We start from the raw sequence: 17579 nt of genomic DNA, 5'->3' as shown, positions 1-17579 counted from the left end.
AAGAATGTGACACAGTGTGCAACGGGACTCAACTGTATGAAGTACATTGCTCAGGTTGTCATTTAATGGACTCTAAAGACTCCTATTCTTTTTTTGGTATTCTATATATATTTAGCTTTTTCTATCTAACCATAAGTTAGCTCAAGCAATGCTGATTGGAATCGGTTGAGAACAATAACCTACAATATTCTTTTCTTTTCTACTCTAGGCACAAGGCTTGAAATTCTTGGGGAGGGGGCAGTCAATTAGATCAACCCCAGTATGCAACTGGTACTTTATCGACCCAAAAAGGATGAAAGGCTAAGTCAACCTTGGTGTGATTTGAACTTAGAACGTCTTTACGTTCTGAGTTCAAATTCTGCCAAGGTTGACTTTACCTTTAATCCTTTTGGGGTCGATAAATTAAGTACCAGTTGCATACTGGTGTCGATCTAATTGACTGGCCCCCTTCCCCTAAAAAAAAATTTCATGCCTTGTGTCCTAGAGTAGGAAAGATTATATTATTATCCTTTTTTTAAAAATTATTGTGAATATTATGAATTCCATAATTTCTGATGCAGCAATGATTTGCAAATCCTTTAAAGATTTATTTCTTATTTCCTTCTGTGCTACTCTGGCTTTATGAAGTTTTAATATTTTTACAAGTGAAATTCTGCAGCAAATGAAATGCATCTTTACAATTGGATGGTTAACCTTCTTTATACTTGTTACTAATAAACTTGGAATGGCATCAAAATCTCCAGCTAAGTAGATGGAAGTCACAGTTGTTAGTTCATCCCAGATCAGCACTGATCAAACAGACCAGAAGATAAAATCTATTCCTGACCTGACCATCCCATTTTTGAATAAGTCAAACAATATTTTAGACTAAATTTAAATAATGTACCCTTCCCATTCCATACTTTACGTGATGGCAGGGTATGAGATGAGTGAGATTTGCTGGACATTTCCAACAGAGGTTGTTCCACACTGGTAAAGTATCGTGTGTCTGTAATCTAGAAATAATACAGTTCCTATAAATGTCTCAACAAATCATTTATTTGAAAATTACAAGAAGCAGAATCTCTCCTGCTTTTTTAAAATGAACCCAAGAATCACCTGTTTTAAGAACATCTTTTTCTGTTCTTGCTGCTGCTGTTGGTGATGAGGCTGCTGTTGCTGCTGTTGTTGTTGCTGCTGTTGCTGCAAAAACATTGACTGTTGTTGTTGTTGCTGTTGTAGTAGAGGATGCTGAAGCGGAAGTGGAGCAGACTGGGTCCGACCGAGTGGGCGATGTCTGTGAAAAACGAGAACAAGACATGTTTCATATTTTGCAGTTAGCTGGTGCCATGAATGGATGGCACCGATATTAATGTCAGACACACCATTGACATAACACAACTTGAACTGAACAGAAAAGACAGAAGCCTAAAGCATGATTCAACAAGTGATCTGGATAGACATAGAGTGGTATCAAAAAGTATCCAGACTAGTTCTGTAGTGCACCAACAGATGGCAGCTCGTGGTTGCATGCACAGTATGAGCTAGCAATGACCTTCAGGAGGCAGTGGGCTGAGTGACATTGCTGTGTTTATTTTGCAAGTTGTGAAATTTGTGTCTTTGTGATCACATGTGAATGCTGTAGTCTGTGATTTTTGTCATGGACAGGAACAAAGAACCAACGGGGAAATTTTGCATTAAACTTGGAGAGTCTGCTGCAGAGACATTGAGCATGCTTTGGTAAGTTTACGGCAACGAGGAAATGTCTTAAGTGACATGGACGCTTCCCAAAGCAGAAGAATGTCTTTGTAATATGATGAACGATGTGGAAGACCTGCCATGATGGGCGTCAGCTTTGGAAATGTGGAAGAAATTCCTCAGCTTGTGCATGAGGACCGTTGGAAGACAATCAGTGACATTGCTGATGTTGTTGGTCTGTTGTATGGGGCGGGGGATGGGGTCTGTGCAGGCAATTGTAATGTCTAAATTGAACATGCAGTGTGTCTGTGCCAAATTTGTCCTCTACCTGCTGATTCCTGATAATCCATCCTTCATGTCAAAGATCATCACTGGTAACAAGAGTTGGGTCTATGGGTGTGACCTTTAGATGAAGCAATCATGACAATGGAAGAGCCGTTCCTCTCCATGACTGAAGAATGCAAGACAGAGCCACAGCTCGGCCAAGAGCATGCTCATCAGTTTTTCTGACATCTGTGGTATTGTGCATTGAGAGTTCATTCTCCAGAGCCAGACTGTCAAGAGTTCTACTGCAATGTTTTGAAACCTTTGAGGAAGGGCATTCAGCAAAAGTGACCCCAGATCTGTGGAGCAGGAAGAATTGGATTCTTCACAACATCAAGGCACCCTATCACCGAGCTCTTCTCACTCATGAGTTTCTCACCAAAAACAACATGGTGCCGTCTCTGTACCTGCCCTATTCACCAGATTTAGCACCTACACACTTCCATCTCTTTCCCAAAATGGAAATGCAGCTCAAAGGTCACCATTTTAACATTGTTATCGCGATCCTGAACAAATCGTAGAAGGTCCTCAACTCACTTATGTTCAAACTTAAGTAAATAAGTAATTTTTTATTTAAAGTCTGGGAACTTGAACTATGATATCACCTCATACTCTCCATGCCCACACAATTTCTTGGATGCTTACCATTGTGACACTGTTCTTGCACCACCCCACCCCCACCAGCCACAAATCAGAATGTCTCCCTGAAGCACAAAGCCAATGTTTTTAAAGAATGAAGTATTGATACCTAAGATATTGTTTTTTGGTATATATTTGGGAGGGATGAAAGCAAACTTCAATGGAATTTGAATTCAGAACAACTACAGATTTATTGGGGGATTGGGGGCTACTGAACTGAATTGACCCCCAACCACTTGATTGATGATATTTTTTGTATTATACGATGAAGAATTATCTTGGTAGGAGAAGGCATTGTCCTGTGATCTGTCAATTCTGCAATCCATCTCTATCATCAACCTTTGGACATGAATGTCTCAAGGCCTAGGAGTCATAGGGCCAGTCACCCAGTTTCTAAAGTGTGTAAGTGATTAAGGCCCCAACATCCCCTTTGAATGAGTTGCCAGTCTGTTGCAGAGTGGACTGGAGCAATATGAAATGAAATGTCTTGCCCAAGAACACAACTCACTGCCCAGACCAGGAATGACTAAAATTACTCCACAACTAAAATTATTCCACACTTAAGAGAGGGAGGAGGGAGGAGAGAGAAAGAGAGAGTGAGAGAGGGGGAGAGAGCTTACAAAATTTTGGAGTTAAAGTTAGCTTTATAGAATTAAAGCAGATCAGTTCATGATTGAAACTACACTTAAGCATCTGTTTGTGAAGATCTTATCACCCACCACCACCACCACCACCACCACCACCACCACCACCACCACCACTACCATCACTGTTTTTTTGATGTCCAGTTTTTCATGTTTGCATGAGTGAGATAGAATTTACTGAGTCAGACTCCCAATGAATGGATGCCCTTCCAGTCACCAACACCAACCTATTTCCAAGGGAGGTAATGCTTGCTGGTATTGGCAGGACATACTTTCAAGACAGGACTGGGAATGAAGGACACCACTTGTGTGAGGGTGGCACTTGTTTACAACTGTTATGTGATGTTAAGACGAGAAGACATTAACACAAACACACACACATACATACATATACACACATCAGGCTTTTTCTTTAGCTTTTGTTTACCAAATTTATTCACAAAGCTTTGGCTGACCTGAGGTTACAGTGGAAAATACTTGCCCAAGGTGCCATGCCATGAGATTGAACCCTAAGCAATGTAGTTAGGAAGCAAACTTCTAAAGCACACAGCAATGCCTCTGCAGTAATTTTCATTTGGCAAAAATCAAAAATAAATTGTCAACTGATTTTATAACAGTGTATTACTGGTATTTTATATTAGTGATCAAGAGATGAATGAAAAGCAGTGTCATCTTTCATGGGATGATGATGATGATGAGGAGGAGGAGGAGGATACAAATAATAAAGTTAGTTCTTTGATGGCTGAGAAGAACGAACTTTTTACATTTTTTATGTAGGTTTCATTCATACATAAACCTTATATATTTTCAATCACAAAAATATGCCAATCCGACTACAAATCCTGTGGATAGCATTGAAAGAGGCAGGAGTCTGGATTTTAGGCAAAAGTGATAGAGTTATTGAAAAAAAAAATGAAAAAAGAATTATTAATTCAATATTGTAAAGTTTGAAAAGAGGTTACAGAAATCAAATAGTGTGAAAATGCTTGGTCTGCCTATGTTGGTACCAACATCACCACCACCATAATCTTTTGCCAACAAAGAATATTATTGACAAGCCAAATGGATTAAAAGAAAACAAAAACAAGTTGTTAACTTACCTTAGACGAGCATGAGCGACCTGGGCATCGGAAATACCTGAACTCACAGAGCTTGGAATAGAGTATGGACTCACAAGGGGAGAGGTTAATTTTCCGGTTCGGCCTTCTTCAAATGCTTTCATCTGAGGCATGAAGGCTTGGTTTTGAGGAAATTCCCCATCAATAACTTAAAAGAAGAAAAGGAAAATAATTTTCTTTGAATTTTTTATTCCATTGTTTTATTTTCTTGTTGCTGTTTACAATATTCAATATGGAAAATGAAACCATGTTACTTTTACGTACATTATCTTGGAAAGCACCTGGTTTCACCATCAATGATGTTACCTACATCCATTACATGTTTTGGAGTTTTCAACAATTAGACATCCTCACTTAAGTGACCCAGCAAGAATTGTTCAAAGCCCTAACAAGTTAGCACCCCCACCCAATGACTCTCTACTCTTGATCCACTGCCATGCCGATTTGAAACAACTTCTGGCGCTTTGGTGCTTAATTTACTGGCCCTTTGTGTATGGCTCCTGTGATGTGGGTCTTGTAGAGGGACTTGTCTGCAAGCCTTCTGCATGTCACCGAATGGATTTGCACTTTGGCCACCACAAAAAGAGAAAAATACCAGCAGTAGATAAGAGGGTTAAATAACTTTTTTTCAATCAAATGATGGGTTTCTATAATTTTCTTTCAATTAATTGGATGCTGGAAAGTAAATAGGATGATTAAGCCTCAAAATAACAGTGACCTACCATGGCGTGATGGGTAATATGGTAAAGTATTTGGTAATATATGACTGGTCAATGGCAGGTTATACCTGGCAGCATTCATAGCACGGACATCAGCATCAGTCATACCTGATGAAGGGCTGCTGTTGCTGCTACTTCCCTGCAAAGACAAGTTGAACAATAAACAATGAGTGAAAACAAAAAACGAAAGGATTCCAGCTGAAAAGTCCTAACAAACCTATTTACTTTTGCAATAAAAAAATTATCCTCACAAAATATGGCAGTGACAATAATATCAGTTTTAAAATCTGGCAATGAGGCTGAAAATGATGTGAAATTTTAAGAAACAATTTGAGGAATTATAAGAGGTTACTGACTCTCAGTTTGTTCTTTTTTTTAATTATTATTATTATTATTCTCAAGAAAATATTTGTTAGTATTGTAGGTATTTCTGTCACCCAATAGCAATCAAATCAATAACAACATGATGTAAGAAATTTTATCTGAAGAGAGATACCATTTAATGACAGGCCATAGAGATGTAAAAGGCCCTTTGCCTGCGCTCCCTTTATTAGAAAAGCTCTTAATCTCTGATTGGCACTTTATTGTGCCTAGAATAAGTCAAGTTACTTTCCTGAGCTACCTTATCTGACAAAGAATCATTTTTATCACAGTTGATAAAAGAAAGACTATGTGGTTGTAAAACTTGCAAAAATTTAAACTCTTCATATCCACCATACTTCTACAGTGAAATAAACCTTCAATGAAAATAATTCATATATTATACACACACACATCTTATCTTTTATCTTTTACTTGTTTCATTCACTAGTCTGTGGCCATACTGGGACACTACCTCGAATGGCTTAATTGAACAAAATAACCCCAGGACTGTGTTTAAGTCACTCGATCATTTTTACTTGAACTGCAAGGTACAGGGACATAAACAAAGGAACACTGGTTGTCAAACAGTGGTGGGGGTGGGAGAGGACAAACATGGCCAGAAAAGACATATAAACATGGATACATGTGTGTGTGTCATTGGAGATTTCTTTTCCATCTTTGAACTTTTCCTTTTCTTCTTTAGTGAATGGCTTTCATACAGGTTTGAATATGCCCCAAGAATATTTCAAGTGATAACAAATGTGTGTGTGTGTAGACAATGCATGAGACCTGGGTATGCTGAGTAGTGAAAACACATAGTAGGGCTGAAAAGGGACTAAACTCTGAATTCTTTACCATAAGTCTGTGCCATCAGGAATGGCACAAGAGAAATAAAATTTGAGGTAGCAATGGAGCTAAATTCTGTTAGGTTTGACAAAAAAGAGAGAATGGAAAGTACAGAGAGCATCTGTGTCTGCTTGGAAGTAGACAGGGATCTGAAACAATGTTCATGTTACAAAGTCACACTCATTTGCAGGGGACAGCTATGTCCTAGTTTTCTTTAAAATAAGGAAAACAAAATAATTTAACATTTCAATATTTCACACAGGAAACATTAAAATGATAAACACCGATTAAAATAATAACTTCATCTTTTATTTGATATTAGGTTTGCAATCAGCTTCAAGTACTGTAAAAATGGAGAAAATAAAAGTTAATAATCTTGTGTTTACCAACCCAACAGTAGTTACATAGAGAATTTGACCAAAATCCTACTTACAGTAGAGGTTGGAGGTCGTCCAAGGGAAATGTTTGGCATGGAAGGCGACGTATACAAACTTATATCTGCTCCTTGTTGAACAATACTGCTTTTATATATCTGGAAAGGATAGGAACCATTATCCTGGAATATAATGGAAATTTATAATTAGTTACATGGAGGGTGTTTAGAAGGCAGAGGAAGTGTTGCTGTTGTTGTTGTTGTTGTCAAACTCTTTCAGGCTTCCACAAAACAAGGAATTAACACTTAACAGTTCGATTATCTATTTCTACAGACATTTGTCTCTTTTATCAAACAATGTTTGTTGAAGCTGTTAAAAATGTCAACAGTATTATGTAATTCATAGATAATTTAAACCACAAACATTTAAGCAACAGGAGCATATACACACATATGAAGATTAAGTAGAGGCAAATTTATTGTAAATTTCATGATGACCCAAACTTTAAGTTTTATCTGTCAGCTTATTCAACCAATGAAAGAAAAAAACTTTATGATGTTTATATAGCAAAAATGAATTATTGTTACTTCTAAAATCCTGAATAGAAGGAAGTTTGATTTTATTAAAAATAAAAACCTAATAAATGAGTTTAAGTGTCAGAAAAATAATTTTAAAAGCAGGGAAAGGATAGTGATTAGGTAAAGAGATATAACGAAGGAAAGACAAAAGTCAACTAAAAGTCAAGCAAGAAAAATAGCTGATAAGAATATTATTTTTTTAGAATTTTGGAAAATGGATGGTTGAAGAACATATTTCTATATAATGTGAGTTAATGTGCTTGCGTTTTATTGTTAGGGCACGTGTGTGTGTGTGTGTTTGTTTGTTTGTTTGTACGATTCAGCAACATAAAATACAAACATATCCCGATAGCAGGCACAGATTTACCTCCCTTTGCTTTTACTTTTTCAGTCTAATCTCAACATACAAAGAAGTCCGTCTCTTCAGCATTCGAAAAGAAAAAGAAGTAGAATATTCAATGAAAGGAGAATTTAAAGGATGGAAGTATTTGAAAGATAAGCTATTCAAATTTCAACCTGTCTTTGATATTGTATCCCTGCAATAACCCTTTGAACCAGTGGAATATTGCAGATTTGACAGCTGGAGGCAGAGGCATTTCCACCAGCAGTGGATTAGTGACTAGACTGCCTTGCTCAACAACACAGCGCACGAGCGGTGCAGGAATGGAACTTACAAGCTTATCTACCGGGTCATATATCTTCATGTCAACATTGTTTTAATCTTCACTTCTCCATACTCGCATGGAATTGTTAGAGGCCGATTTTCTATGACTGGATGCCCTTCCTATCACCAACCATCACTTGTTTCAAGCAGGGGAATGTTTCCTCATACTTGGGCAGGTTTTCATGGAAGATTGGAAATGAAGGACACCACTTATATGATGGTGAGGTTCATTTATTGGGTGACATCAATGTGAAGGGACAAACACTGACACACACACACACCACACACACACACACTCACATGTATAATACATGTGTATGCATAAATGTGTGTGTACATTTGTATTAAAAGATGGACTTCTTGCAGTTTCCATCTACCAAATCTACTCACAAGGCAGATGTTGGTTGCCCCTGGGCCATACAGCAGAGGACACTTGCCCAAAGTGCTACGCAGTGGGACTGAAGCTGGAACCACATGGTTGAAGAGCAAACTTCTTAACCATACAATCATGCCTGCACACACACTATATATATATATATATATATATATATATATGTATATAGTCACCAATGGTCCACTCCCAGTTGTAAAGTGTTGAGATCTGGAAGCTTGTCCAATTGACCAAGCATGATAAACCCTGTCATATTCAAGGTGGAAGTAACAGCAATGTTTCAAGATAATTGCAAAGAAGAATTACATTGGGTTAAAGCAAAGGTGGTTTCAAGAAACGTTGTGCAAACCATTTATCTTCTTTCTAGTATATTGACAAAAGTAATGCAAGTTGGCTAGTCATGCATGAAGTATGAAGATCAACTGCACACTGCATACAGTCAAGGGGAGAAATCTAAGCCATATGTTAACAGGTCTAAGAAATGCAACTTATGCATAGCAGAAAGATCTCATATTCTTCTTAGATCCAAAACTTTCAACACACTGCTTAATTCCAGATCTGAAATTTTTAGCAGGTGTAAACACATAGACAGATTTCTTTTGTTGAACTGGAGGACACCACTAACTGCAGATCAAGTCACTCTCTTGCAGACTTTGACAGATTTTCTCTTATTTTGTTCTATAGCAGCTGCATCATTTGTGGCTTCTGCAATCAGGGGGGACAGGGATCTTAGCTTTCTTGCTTTTGTTTCGTTCTCTTCATTCCATTTTTTTGCGTCAACCTTTGTCACTTTTTTTTTATTATTTTCTCACCACTCAGTATCCTTGTTTTTAAAATATATCTAATGCATAAACAAAACTTGAAAGATTGCTTGGAGATACATGGCATATATTATAAATATGCCTCATTAAACTATCATAAAAGCACAAATACATACTCTTTACTCTTTTACTTGTTTCAATCATTTTACTGCGACCATGCTGGAGTACCGCCTTCAGTCGAGCAAATCGACCCCGGGACTTATTCTTTGTAAGCCCAGTACTTATTCTATCGGTCTCTTTTGCCAAACCGCTAAGTGACGGGGATTTAAACACACCAGCATTGGTTATCAAGCAATGCTAGGGGGACAAACACAGACACACAAACACATACACACACACACATATATATATATATACGACAGGCTTCTTTCAGTTTCCGTCTACCAAATCCACTCACAAGGCATTGGTCGGCACGGGGCTATAGCAGAAGACACTTGCCCAAGATGCCATGCAGTGGGACTGAACCTGGAACCATGTGGTAGGTCAGCAAGCTACTTACCACACAGCCACTCCTGCACCTATATATATATACATTATATACATTATATATATATACATACATACATACATACATACACATATATAGATACAAACATATTTCAATAAAAAAGTGTAAAGAGCAAAAGAGAGAGAGAGAATACCAGAAATATTTACCTCTTTTGATTGGAGGGATGTTAGGCTTCCATTTGGAAGTGTACCACTTGGTGGAGAATTTGGGCCTGAGTCTGGGTTACTGTTACATATGGAGGAATCTACTAAAAAGATACAAGGGCATCTTTTAGAGGAAGAAACAACACATGGATTTTATTTTTTCATTATGAATTAAACTATATTACTACATTAAAAACATTGAAATTTTCATGGATTTTCTTTTTAAAAAAGCTTTAAGTCAGTAAAAAAGTAAAGTATAAACTTGTTATGGACAGGTGTACTCACAATATAGTCTTTGTGGTTAAAAAAAATGAAGAAAAATCATAAAAATAGAAGCTAATTGTCATAATACAAAACAGATTGAAATGTGGTGGTTTAACTCTCCTAGTGTTGTTAGTAGATCACAAATGATGACTTAGTTATCAAAACTACTTTTAAATAGAAACTGAATTTTATTCATGTGCTAATTCTATCTTTAAATAGTTAAGGATGAAACAACTTTAGTAGAATAAAGAATTTTAATATCTGAATATACTAAATGGCAGAATATTATCTTTCGATCATAAACAGTCTATACAGGCATCCTCTTAGTCTTTGAGCATGTTACTTATTTTTAGATATTTGCAAATTATTATTCTGTTTAAAAGTATCTTTGCCTAAAAAAGTTGATCTGAAATAGGCAAGGTCTATTTTCAAAGAGAGATTTATTTGTATACAGGCTTAGCCATTTTGTTACCATATCATTAAAATACACTGCCTCTATTTCAATTAATTTTGAAAAATATGTAGCCTACAGCAACCATTTGATTTATAAAACTGAAGTTTGGAACGAAAATTAACTTTATATTTTGATGCAAGATTTTAATTTAGATAGTGTTGAAACAGGAATTTTAGTTTTTATAGAACCAGAGTATTTGGCATCAAAAAATTAATTTACAACTCAATGAACCAATGAAGACAGATGGCTCAAATAATTTACATGACTAAATCAATGAACCATAAAGTTATGTCTTACTTTTACATTTTGGATTTATTTTTATTTATTAGACAGCTTAATCTGTAATTTCTTTAGAATTTCATGGTAGAATTCCACCCCAACTTAGGTTAGAAATGTTATACATTAACTCTTTTGTTACCAAATTTCAGTTGAAATACACTGAATTTCCTTCAATTAATTTTGGAAATAACAAACAATATAGCTAGTACTTAGAACATTAATTAACATGGAATTTTGATGGAAAGATTTAACTTAGATCACTGGAAAATGGGAAGTCCATATCAAAGAACCAGGGTTCAAACAAATAATTTCCCTGTTTCAACAGAGTTCTACTTCACTTTAAATAGATAACAAAGAAATAAATACAATGAATTCTTAGCTCACACTGAGACAGAAATTAGATGATATTGCTGACATTCATTTCCCCCCACAAAATTTTTTTAAAGAAGCGTAGAGAAGTAACATTGCAGATATTTTCTATTTATCCAGAAATTATGATAAACAATAAAAACATTAGAAAAAAAACTCAATGAAATCACAAATTTGGTGCGATTTTAAATTCAGAGATGACTTAAACCCAAATTTATTGAAAAGAGAAATTCACAGTAAAGACAGAGACACTTCACTAATACTCCTTAGTTTTCTTCTTTTAAACAAAATAGCCATCAGTGCATCATACACAACGTTACTGGTAGGAAAGACTGTAGTTTTCACTCAAGATCAAATCTCTTAAAAATATGCTGTGTTAAAAACACAATACATATCAGAGGCAAATGAAAAATCATCCTGGTAGCAGTTAATGAGAATACCAGATGCATTTCCAGCATACACAGGCTTTGTCAATGATGTGTACTTGCAGCCACATGCCAAGACAAGATTTATCACTTTTGATATAAAGGGAATAATGAATAATACATCCATTGCTAAGGCAAATAGCCATTGGGCTGCATAAAAATCCCGTATACACAATTGAAGCAGCATTGAATTAAACCAGTCATGTGTGTTATTAAACTTTTCAAAAATCTAACACAAAAAAACATCTGGTGTTTTCACCCATATTTTTCACATGTCCATAACTTTTTTACATTTTTACATGTGTTTACCAGTGTGTACAGATATGTAAATAGGTATGTGTGGACCAATAACTGTATACTGGGATTATCTGAAATGCATCAAAATAGGAAAAGAAAAGAAAAGACACAGCTAATCATAGAGAAAAATTACTCTTAAGAAGACACTCCCCCTCACCCTCCCTTATGTCTTCTCTACATATTTGTATCTTTTGTACGGTACCACTAAAATACAAATACCATAAGTTATTTAATGCATACTATTCTGGCCTAGACTGTCCCCACCACCAAATGCCTCACTTAAAAACATATGTTAACACCCCAACAGTCACCTTGCAACTGTCAAAATCAACCCACTTGTCCACTCATGGGACATTACCTCTCCAACAGGAAGGTACACCAAGCATCAGTCACACTACCTAATCCAGAGGAACAATATGGCACTCACCATTAATAACTTCAAGCAACATAACAATTACTTTAGCCTTAACAACAAGAAATTCTGCTTCCCTGTCCTGATATATCTAGAAACACAAGAATTAAGGACACCATCACCCCACTATAACTTATAATGTTATTGATAGAGCTCGTCCATATTTGATTTGGTCACATAATTGTAGTCATTGCCTATCTGAAAACTTCCAGATACTGAACCAGCACACAATATGCTTCAACAGAAAATACAAAGTGTTATCACTACAGATTGGCATGCCTAATGGAGAATTTCCAACCTTTTCTACATCTCAAACCAAGCAACTGAACTTAGGACCTCCAGCATTTCCAGTCACATGACCTGCTTTGAGCACTCTGAACAGACCCCACAAACTACGAAATAAGGAAACACTTTACCAGTTACTTGAAGCAACATCTGCATTCGCAAAAGAACATCTGAAAGATCAGAGGTGTGCTTTACATGTGTGTTTGTGCTTGTGTGAATGTGTGTGTGAATGTGTGTGAGTGTGTGTGCGTGAGTGAGTGAGTGTGTGAGTGTGTGTGTGTGAGTGTGTGTGTGTGAGTGTGAGTGTGTGTGTGTGTGTGCGTGTGTGTGCGTGTGTGTGTGTGTGTGTGTGGTGTGAATGTGTGTGTGTGAGAGAGAAATTTAAAGTATTTTACTGGTAGATCATTGTCTGAAATACACACATTTCAAAAAATTCTCTCATCAGAACTTGGATATATTCAGTCTTCTGCTTGGTATTGTATTTATTAAAATTTGGAGGCAAGATTTAAAAAACATTTCCAATCTAGCATTGTTACCACCCTCTCTGTGTTTTAACTGATTTGCTTTCAGTGTTAGTAATGTTACTGAGGAAAGAGAAATACTTTAAGCAAATTATCTGAACATTCCATCTTCCTTTTATAGCTGCTCTTTCTGCCAAGCAAACCAACATATCTTGTACATCTAAAATTCTGCTTTCTTATCAGTATGCCAGAGATCTCAGTGGTGCATATTTTCTGCAGACATTATTTGTGCTGACTACAAGAATTGAATTTTTATCAAATGCTTAACGAAGCAAATGAGTTATGCAATACTAAACCCAACTTGATGCATAAAACACATTTTCAACAATACTTGAAAGAATTGCAGCTTTCTCTTTTATTATTCTGTCCTCCATTTGCTTCCCTAACCATTTGATTTCTTCAACAAGAAGTTCTGATGGTTTTACTTGGGATAAATTCTTTCAAAGCCATTCTTATTCCTATTCCAGTGACTGAAGTAGTCATGTGAAATGCTTCCTTCTTTTCACCCCACCTCAACCTACTCTCTGTATATTCCACAATGAAGTCAATATCTTCCTATCTATTTGTGAGACACTAAGCAGCCACAGTAATGGCCAGTATCAAGCTCTCTTTTAGGAAAATCTGTCTCTTTACATTAGAAAGAGTTTTCTTTTTAACTCTATAATCGAAATAAGTATCTACTTATTTGGTCTTGGTTTTCCTTCAGAATATACAAACCATAAAAGATACATTGAGGAAAACTCTCAAAACAAAAGAATGTGTGTTTCTCTTCTTGAGTTTTTCTTTAAAGAAATTCACATTCATTAGAAAGCATTTCGTTTGCTTTTTCATTTCATGAGCATTAAGGTCCTGAGCCCAATGCTACCCTGTTTGGCCGTTACAATACCTTGTTTTACTGAGGATCAAGTCAGCCACCTTTGAGAAAGCTCACATAATGGCAGCCTTGTACGTCTGCTGGCAACATCTAGACCAAACACATTACTCATTTAGTTATATATTTGGCATTTAAGTAATATCTTGAAACACTTTAGAACTCGTTTTTGAATGGCACATTTTTTGTGAACTTTCAAAATTAAGTTTTCGACATTCTCTGCCACTTTAAAAACCAACCTATTGAAATTTAGCTACAAGTAATACATGCATGCACACACACACACACTCCAGATGTTTCTTGCTCAACAAATATACAAAGCAGAAAATATGTAAATTTAAGATTTTCAATAAATTCACAAAACACTGCACTAATGATTTGAGAATAATTAACATGGAAAACTATACAGGTGATTAAGGTCTTCATTAAAAGACTATCTTAGTTTGTGCTACTACTAATCAAATGAGATTATTATTTGTTTTATTAAACAAAGACTTAATTGACACTACAACAGGTTTTGATTTATAAATCAAACAATATTTGTGCTTAGCTGAAATGATATTTGATCAAAATCTTGTGTGTGTGTGTGTGTGTGTGTGTGTGTGTGTGAGTATACACATCAGTTTATACAGTTTAAATTAGTAAAAAAAAAAGAAAAGAAAAACAGAAACAAAACATGCTCACAAGATAAAAAATGAGAACAAAAATTATTTGCAGTCTTCAAGCAGCAGTAAAAGACAAAAACAAGATCATGCAGAATCAATCCCTACAGAATTGGTGTAGAAAATAAGGAATTTAAAAAAAAAATCAATCAATGAAACAAAAAATAAAGAAATGCCTTATAATAATATTAATCAATGATGTATGTGTGTGTGTGTATGTTAGTGTGTGTGTGTGCGTATTAATAAGAAAAGTGACCTGAACTGGTTAGTCATGTATTCGTGTGTAAATGTGCACATATAAACACATGCACGCACACATGCACACGCACACACATACAGGTAGATAGACGAGATAGATATCATCAGCATTTTACATCCATGTTTTCATGCTGCATTCACTACATACACCATGCATATATGGGTGTGTGTATGTGTGTGTGTTTATATAGTTTCATATACATATTTGGAAAAAGTACCCAATAATATAAAAGTGAGTGTGTGTGTGTGTGTATATATATATATATATATATATATTATATATGAATACTATCACTAACTTTATGAAGGGAAATTTATTTGAAAGAAGAAAAGGGAACAAAATGATTGAGAAGCAAAGAGAGCTGTTTTACCCCCAATTTCCTATAATGATCTGGGTTAGCTAGTTTTGCAAATTTAGGGACATGTTTACAGTTTTTTTTTTTTTCTTTTTTTTTACAGTTGGATACTCTTCTTACTGCAGAAGATTGTCTAGGATGGAAGAATGGAATACATTGTCAGGAAGACAATAGAAAGGCTGGAACATAAGGTCAACAAAGCAACACAGTAATCTCATGAGCAAAGACCAATTAATAGATTCCCGTTTCATTACCAAATATATGAACGCCATAGGAGCTGGATGTCTGACACTATTTTGAATCAACATTGCAGTGCACCAGGACAAAAAAACATCTGATGATTATGTCAGTTTTCACACTTATTGTCAGATATCTGAATGTTCATTAATGAATGAAAATAACAGCAGTTGAAAAAAAAAAAAAAAAGGAATTAATGATAAATAAGTAGGGAGGGAGTCCAGAAACTGCATTGGAGCAATATGGTCCCTTTTTGGACAAAAAAACGTGATTTATTCAACGATTTAATAGATGTATACTATGATGATATAAATGAAATACATTTCAGATAGGTTAGCTGTTATGAATAGATATCTAACTAAGATGTAGTCCAACATGTAGAGCTGCTCAAAGTGCCAAACAGCAGTAATAATTTCTCTCTCTCTCTCTCTCTGCTGATGAGGCTTCTATTCATCCAGTTCCATTTTGTACAAAGTAATAGTTTATAGAGAAAGGCGTTGCTGTTGTATAATGCTATTAGAGTTCTGATACGAACCTAACAAAAGAGAGCAATTGTGTAACATCCCTTTGAAAATCTTACAGTTGGAACAGTTTAGGAATGATTCAAGAGCCGTAGGTTGTTACTACAATAAAACAATGAGAAATTCAGTGTTTTCATATGTAATTCTACTGACACAGTGTTTCGTTGTGTTAATCTAATTTAGTTTTAGTTTGATTAAGAATCCCATGTTTAAATGATACCAAAATAGAATTGTTTCCTTTGATAATCCATTAATGAATTAACGATCTTATTAATATTTGGAAAAAATGGAAATAGGTGATTTAAAAAAGAATTTCTATTGTTAATGTGTGTTCACAAACAGGCATGTAAATGCAAATTCTATACAGACCTTTAAATATATATATATATATATATATATATCTGAAATACATATCATATATGTGTGTGGGTGTGCGTGCGTGTGTGTAAGAGATTTGCCATGACACTAAAGTATCCATTCCAGAAGAGTATTAGGCACCCAAATGTTCAACAATTTCTGAGAGAGAGAGTGGGGGTGTAAGCAAGTGTCCTTTGAGAACATACAAGAGATATTATGATGGCAGACTTATAAAGACATCTCATCCTTCAAAGATGCAATGTTAAACTAGATCATTCTGGAAAGAATGGCTATGCACAGACACTTATACGTAGTTAATTAGTAGCAGAGGACATTTTAGAAAGGAAGAAACAAATTACGAAATGCAGGATGTATGGAAGAAGCGTTTGTAACACATAAACTGTATTCTATTCCTGAATTAAAAGAGGTGTTGATGTAAATAAGTCAATTTTCAATCTTTGTAATTGCTATGAAAATTAATAAGTGAAAAGTTGAATCCCTCTTTCTTTTATGAAAAACAAAAAGGAGAAAGGTAAATAAGAGAGAAAAGAGAAATGAAGGAAAAGTAAAGGGGAAAAAATAGACAATTTCTGATTAAGACAAGTGAATTATAACGATGATAGCATTGATAACATGTGAGAGACACTAGAGAAAAGGCGAATATCTGAAAGACTAAAACCATTCCAATGCTGGTAGAACTTATTGAATTTGAAGTTGTTAATGACTTAAGTGAAACCTAACAAAATTTATGAATAATGAAAATTAATAATAATAATAATAATGATGATGATGATGGGTGCCAAGGATTTCACCCATTGGCACAAAGCAGTTAATGAATAGAGGAAGAGAACTTTGGTTGATTGAATGAAGAATAAAGGTGATCATGACATGAATGTAACATAAAATAACAACAACAACCGTTTCAAACAATCGGCCAGGAATTTTTGGGCAATGGGGTTAGTTGATGGTATTGAACCCTAGTACTTGGCCAACCACAAAACGGTGAAAGGCAAAGTTCATCTTTGGTGGTATTTGAACTTAGAATATAAAGGGCTGCAAGAATTGTCACTGAGCATTTCATCCAACGTGCTAACGATTCTGCTAGCCCACTGCCTTAATAATAATAATAATAACAAACAAGTAAACATTTGGAAGTCTTATCTATTATGGTGAAACATTCTAAATTTGTACACCAAGCATAA

The 17579-nt window shown here is 35.4% G+C and overlaps 1 protein-coding gene across 5 annotated transcripts in view; it reads right to left on the bottom strand.

The window, feature by feature from the left end:
- The window catches only part of LOC115215943 (histone deacetylase 4), a 335866-nt gene that overhangs the window by 44365 nt on the left and 273922 nt on the right, over positions 1 to 17579 (bottom strand). For 3 of the 5 annotated variants that reach the window (XM_029785321.2, XM_029785323.2, XM_029785324.2), the window contains 5 exons: positions 9813 to 9913; positions 6764 to 6886; positions 5125 to 5260; positions 4385 to 4550; positions 1099 to 1276 (listed from right to left, as the gene is read on the bottom strand). In XM_029785321.2, the coding sequence (XP_029641181.1) occupies positions 1099 to 1276; positions 4385 to 4550; positions 5125 to 5260; positions 6764 to 6886; positions 9813 to 9913 (704 nt within the window). The remainder of the gene's footprint in view (positions 1 to 1098; positions 1277 to 4384; positions 4551 to 5124; positions 5261 to 6763; positions 6887 to 9812; positions 9914 to 17579) is intronic. The other 2 variants (XM_029785322.2, XM_029785325.2) reach the window with 1 other exon arrangement.

This window comes from Octopus sinensis, linkage group LG9 (assembly GCF_006345805.1).
Source record: "Octopus sinensis linkage group LG9, ASM634580v1, whole genome shotgun sequence".
Taxonomy (NCBI): domain Eukaryota; kingdom Metazoa; phylum Mollusca; class Cephalopoda; order Octopoda; family Octopodidae; genus Octopus; species Octopus sinensis.
Note: the sequence above shows the minus strand (reverse complement) of the source record. Positions and strands in the feature narration are given on the sequence as shown.